The sequence below is a fragment of the Podarcis muralis genome, chromosome 10 (genome assembly GCF_964188315.1).
Source record: "Podarcis muralis chromosome 10, rPodMur119.hap1.1, whole genome shotgun sequence".
In the NCBI taxonomy this organism is placed as follows: domain Eukaryota; kingdom Metazoa; phylum Chordata; class Lepidosauria; order Squamata; family Lacertidae; genus Podarcis; species Podarcis muralis.
Genome location: NC_135664.1, coordinates 5,339,409 through 5,343,879, shown reverse-complemented (window position 1 = coordinate 5,343,879; position 4,471 = coordinate 5,339,409). Strand labels below are relative to the sequence as shown.

The 4,471-nt window shown below is 49.1% G+C and overlaps 2 protein-coding genes across 2 annotated transcripts; both read left to right on the top strand.

Annotated features, from left to right (window-relative positions):
- Positions 1 to 278: 278 nt before the first annotated feature.
- On the top strand, positions 279 to 3,294 carry LOC144329128 (general transcription factor II-I repeat domain-containing protein 2-like). Its single transcript, XM_077935737.1, has 2 exons — positions 279 to 1,038; positions 1,163 to 3,294. Exon 2 carries the CDS (start codon positions 1,202 to 1,204, stop codon positions 2,255 to 2,257), a length of 1,056 nt encoding a protein of 351 aa, XP_077791863.1. The 5' UTR covers positions 279 to 1,038; positions 1,163 to 1,201; the 3' UTR covers positions 2,258 to 3,294.
- A 217-nt stretch (positions 3,295 to 3,511) lies between these two features.
- LOC144329127 (putative CENPB DNA-binding domain-containing protein 1) lies at positions 3,512 to 4,213 on the top strand. Its single transcript, XM_077935736.1, has one exon. The coding sequence runs from the start codon at positions 3,752 to 3,754 to the stop codon at positions 4,211 to 4,213; it is 462 nt and encodes a 153-aa protein (XP_077791862.1). The 5' UTR covers positions 3,512 to 3,751.
- The last annotated feature ends 258 nt before the right edge of the window (positions 4,214 to 4,471 follow it).

Genomic DNA, 4,471 nt, shown 5'->3' with positions numbered 1-4,471 from the left:
GGGTCTGGAGTGTCTTCCCAGTCTTTAGCTGGAACTTCTTCTGGGCCAGGTCATTCACCTATCACCTCTCTTCAGCCTCTCCTAGGTGCCACGCTCCATGGTCCTATTTCTGAGCCTTTTGCAGAGGACAGCCTGCCTGTGCCAGCGAAAACGTCTTCAGGCGGGAAACATCACCGTAAGAAACGTTCCGGAAAGCGGGCCAAAAAGTGTAGACACTTCCTCTTCATCAATGGGTACGTGGTCTCAGAGTTCTGGTGAGGAGACTGGGGTTTTGGGAAATCGGCCTCAGGCCTCCCGAAGTACACCTGGGATCGTAGAGCCAAGTCTCATCGAGTCAGATATGGGGCCACTCAGGAGTGCTTGGATGGTGTTGGATCTGGACATTAAAAGTCTCTACCAATACTGCAAGGGACATTATTCCTGGGTGTCACCTTTCTTCAAAAACTCGCTCAAGAATTTTGAATGGTCGCTATGTGGACGTATTCAAATTGGCCCCTCCACTTGTTAGTTCACCTGGGCAGGAGAAGATGGTTTCTTCCACCAAGAGGTGTGCTGGTTCTTTTAAGGTGTAAAAAACTTTTGATCGCTGGCTGGCTAGTTTTCAGGTTTTTGCTGGGGTGGTTGCGGCATGTTATCTGAAGAGAGCCCTTCATTTAATAGTTTATCAGTCCATCATTTGTATGGCTTTTTCTATGGCCGGAGAGGTCGCTGCAATCACCTACAACATGGGTGTCAAACACAAGGCCCGCGGGCCGAATCCGGCCCACCAGACCTCGTCATGTGGCCCGTGTAGCCGCCGCCGGCCTTCACCTTTTATTCTCGCTTCTTTTTTTTTGACACAAGAAAGCCGCCCCTTCAGCGCATGCGCGGCAGCCTACAAGCCAGAGAACATCTGCCCTCTAGCGGCGCCGGCCGTTCTACACAGGAAACCTCCACTTTACATGCATTCAGGAAACCTCCACTTGTTTTTATATTGAGCGCATGCCATCCTGTGATGTGACAGATCCAATGGCTGCCTGAACCCTTTTCTCCTGTACTGTAAGTACATATGATGTATGTGGGGGGGAGGGGGGGTCTGCTTATTGGGGGGGTCTGCTTATTCTGCTTAAAAGTCTGAGCAGTAAACTTTGGATATACCGACCACTTCCGTGTCACTTTACAGTGGTATAGGGACCATAAACTACAATCAAATAACCCAAAAATGTCCAAGAAAACAAAAGTTGATGCAGAGGGAAGGCAATTTCAGGAGAGATGGGAAAGTGAATACATGTTTGTGATTAATGGAGACAAGCCGGTATGTCTTATTTGCTATGAGGCAGTGGCAGTGATGAAGGAATACAATTTACGCCGGCACTTTGAGACCAAACATGGAGCCAAATTTGCTAACCTTAGCCACCAGGAAAAGCAACAAAAGGTCCAAGAATTAAAAGGTAGCCTGCATTCTCAACGGAATATTTTTGCAAAAATGACAGCAAAAAATGATGCAGCAGTGAAAGCCAGCTATCTTGTGGCTGAAGAAATTGCACGAGCTTCAAAGTGCTTTTCAGAAGGTGCATTTGTAAAGCAGTGTATGCTGAAGGTATGTGAACAGGTGTGCCCTGAGCAGAGACAGGCTTTTAACAATGTCAGCTTGTCAAGAAACACCATCACAGACCGAGTCAGGGACCTAGCCTGTAATCTTAAAACAAAGTTGGCTGAAGAGGCGTGCAGTTATCTGGCATTTTCATTAGCTGTTGATGAAAGCACTGACAATACTGATACAGCTCATCTAGCTATTTTTGTAAGAGGTGTGAAGGAAGACTTGTCTGTCAGTGAGGAGCTCTTGGATGTGGTCACCATGTATGGGACAACAACTGGGAGGGACATCTTCAATGCAGTGGAGGAATCCGTAAATAAAATGAAATTACCTTGGGAAAAGTTGGTGGGACTTACTACTGATGGCGCTCCAGCAATTTGTGGAGAGAGAAATGGCTTGGTTGGACTGTTAAAAGAGAAAATGAGAAAAAGTAATTGCCACACGCCGCTGATAACTTATCACTGCATTATCCACCAAGAAGCTCTGTGTGGCAAGGTTCTGCAACTGGATAACATAATACCCTTGACCGAAGAACGGTACACTCCTTCTATCTGGAATGGTCGTCCTCTTCCACCGAGCGCGCAGCTTCGGGAGGGACACACATGGAGCGGTGAGGGAGGAAGGGGACACCCGCCTAGCCAGCCAGATCAGCCGAATCAACCCTGGCGATCAATGGGGTGACAGATGTGGATGTGAATGGAAAGCGAGAGAGGGAGGAAAGGGGCCACGCGGTAGGGCATTCAGGAGAAGGAGCCAGCTCGGGAGCGGGGGAAGAGCCGCGCGGGTCGACCCCGCGGGGTCCGGCTTCGCTCCCTCGCCCCGGCCGCTGAGAGGCAATGGTGGATATTGACAAGCTCGACATCGACAGCATCACCCAACGGCTGCTGGAGGCATAGCCATGGAAATGGATAGGATTTGGCTGGATCTGAAGCACCAGGCGGGTCCAAGATGGCGACGGCTTAGCAAGCAGGCTTCGGAGCTCCGCAGATAACAGGACTGTAATTAGCATTGACTGCCACCCAGGCACGTAATTTTTCCTTTTTTACTTCTCTACTTTTTAACTTACTGGGAGTCTAACAGCACCGTCTTGTCTGTGCTGTGGGAGGCATCCTGGGCAGGCCGCCAGCTGCTAGCTATTAACCGCCAACTCCCTTCTATACTTTGTCTCTGAAACTCCTGGCAGTCTCCACACAGAGAAGCTCTTAAATTGAACAAACTGAGCACTTTCTATTCTTTTCTCTCTTTTTTGGTTGGGGAAACCTCTCCTTGTTTACTCCCCACGGTGACGCTATGCCTGCTAGTAAACGCCACAGGGACCCAGAGGATGTAGCTCTCTCACCGGTTCCCAAACAATCTAAAATACAGTGGTGCCCCGCAAGACGACGCCTCGCAAGACGAAAAACTCGCTAGACGAAAGAGTTTTCCGTTTTCGAGTTGCTTCGCAAGACGAATTTCCCTATGGGTTTGCTTCGCAAGACGAAAAAGTCTTGCAAGTTTGTTTCCTTTGTCTTAAAACCGTTAAAACCCAGGGTGCATTGCTTGAAGAGGTGCAGTTGCGACTTGACTTCGAGGAGCAACACATAGCACGCGGTGTGGTAGCCTTTTTGAGCCTTTTAAAGATTTTGCTGAATTTTTGAAGCTTTTCCAAAACTTCTTTTGCAGCCATTTGGTAAGTTAAATTTTTGAAACTTTTTTGGGGGGTTTTGGATTTTGGGTTGGGGTGTTTAGAATTCAAGGACTTGGTGTTGGGGAGAGGTTTGCAAGGATCTGGGAGCTTGTGTGGTTTTTTCTGCATTTTTATGGTTTTCTGTGACCACTGGGCCATGTTGTTTTTTTTAAAAAAAATTCTGGATTTGAATTTCTGTGTGCTGGGTGGCTGGGGGAACAGTTGGGGAGGCGTTTGCAAGGATCTGGGAGCTTGTGGGGAACACTTGAGGTTTTTGAAGACTTTGGTGATTTTCAAAGCTTTTCCAAAACTTCTTTTGCAGACATTTGAGGATTTTGAAGACTTTGGCGATTTGCAGCCATTTCGTAAGTTAAACTTCTAAAACTTTTTTGGGGGTTTTTGGATTTTGGGTTGGGTGTTTGGAATCCAAGGACTTGGTTCTGGGTTTGAATTGCTGATTTATTTATTTTTCCTTTTTCTGAGTTTACGAAGGTAAGAGCTGTGCTGCCATGGGACCCAAGAAGACTGCTGCTGCGGAGGCCGGCGAGAGGAAAAAGGAGAAGGTGATGCTGGAAATGAAGGAGGAGATCATCTGGAAGCACAATGGTGGAATGCGTGTGACAGACCTCGCCAGGGAGTACGGCAGGAACCCATCGACCATCGGTACCATCCTGAAGATGAGGGAGAAGATCCTTGCGACTGATGCAGCCAAGGGAGTCACCAGGATTGTGAAGAACCGCCGAGCTGTTCTGGAGGGGGTCGAGAAGTTGCTGCTCATCTGGTTAGAAGAGAAGCAGCGTGCAGGGGACACAGTGACTGAGGCCGTCATTTGTGAGAAGGCCAAGGCCTTGCACGCTGACCTCGTCCGGGAACAGCCAGGAACCTTAGGCGAGCCAGAAGTCTTCAAGGCAAGCAGAGGCAAGATCTGGAATCCACAGCGTGGTCAGGCATGGAGAGGCTGCCAGTTCTGATGTTCCTGCGGCTGAAGACTTTGCAGCGGAGTTCCTGAAGGCTGTGAAGGTGGAGGGCTACGTTCCTCAGCAGGTCTTCAACTGCGAAGAGACTGGGCTGTTTTGGAATAGGATGCCCAAAAGGACTTTCATCACACAGGAGGAGGCCAAGTCGCCTGGCCACAAGCCCATGAAGGACCGTCTGACCCTGCTCTTCTGTGCCAACGCAAGCGGCGACCTGAAGATCAAGCCCCTGCTGGTGTACCACTCGGAGAACCC

Excerpts from the sequence above, each read along its gene's own strand:
- LOC144329128 (XM_077935737.1), top strand. The coding sequence starts at position 1,202 with ATGTCCAAGAAAACAAAAGTTGATGCAGAGGGAAGGCAATTTCAGGAG.
- LOC144329127 (XM_077935736.1), top strand. The coding sequence starts at position 3,752 with ATGGGACCCAAGAAGACTGCTGCTGCGGAGGCCGGCGAGAGGAAAAAG.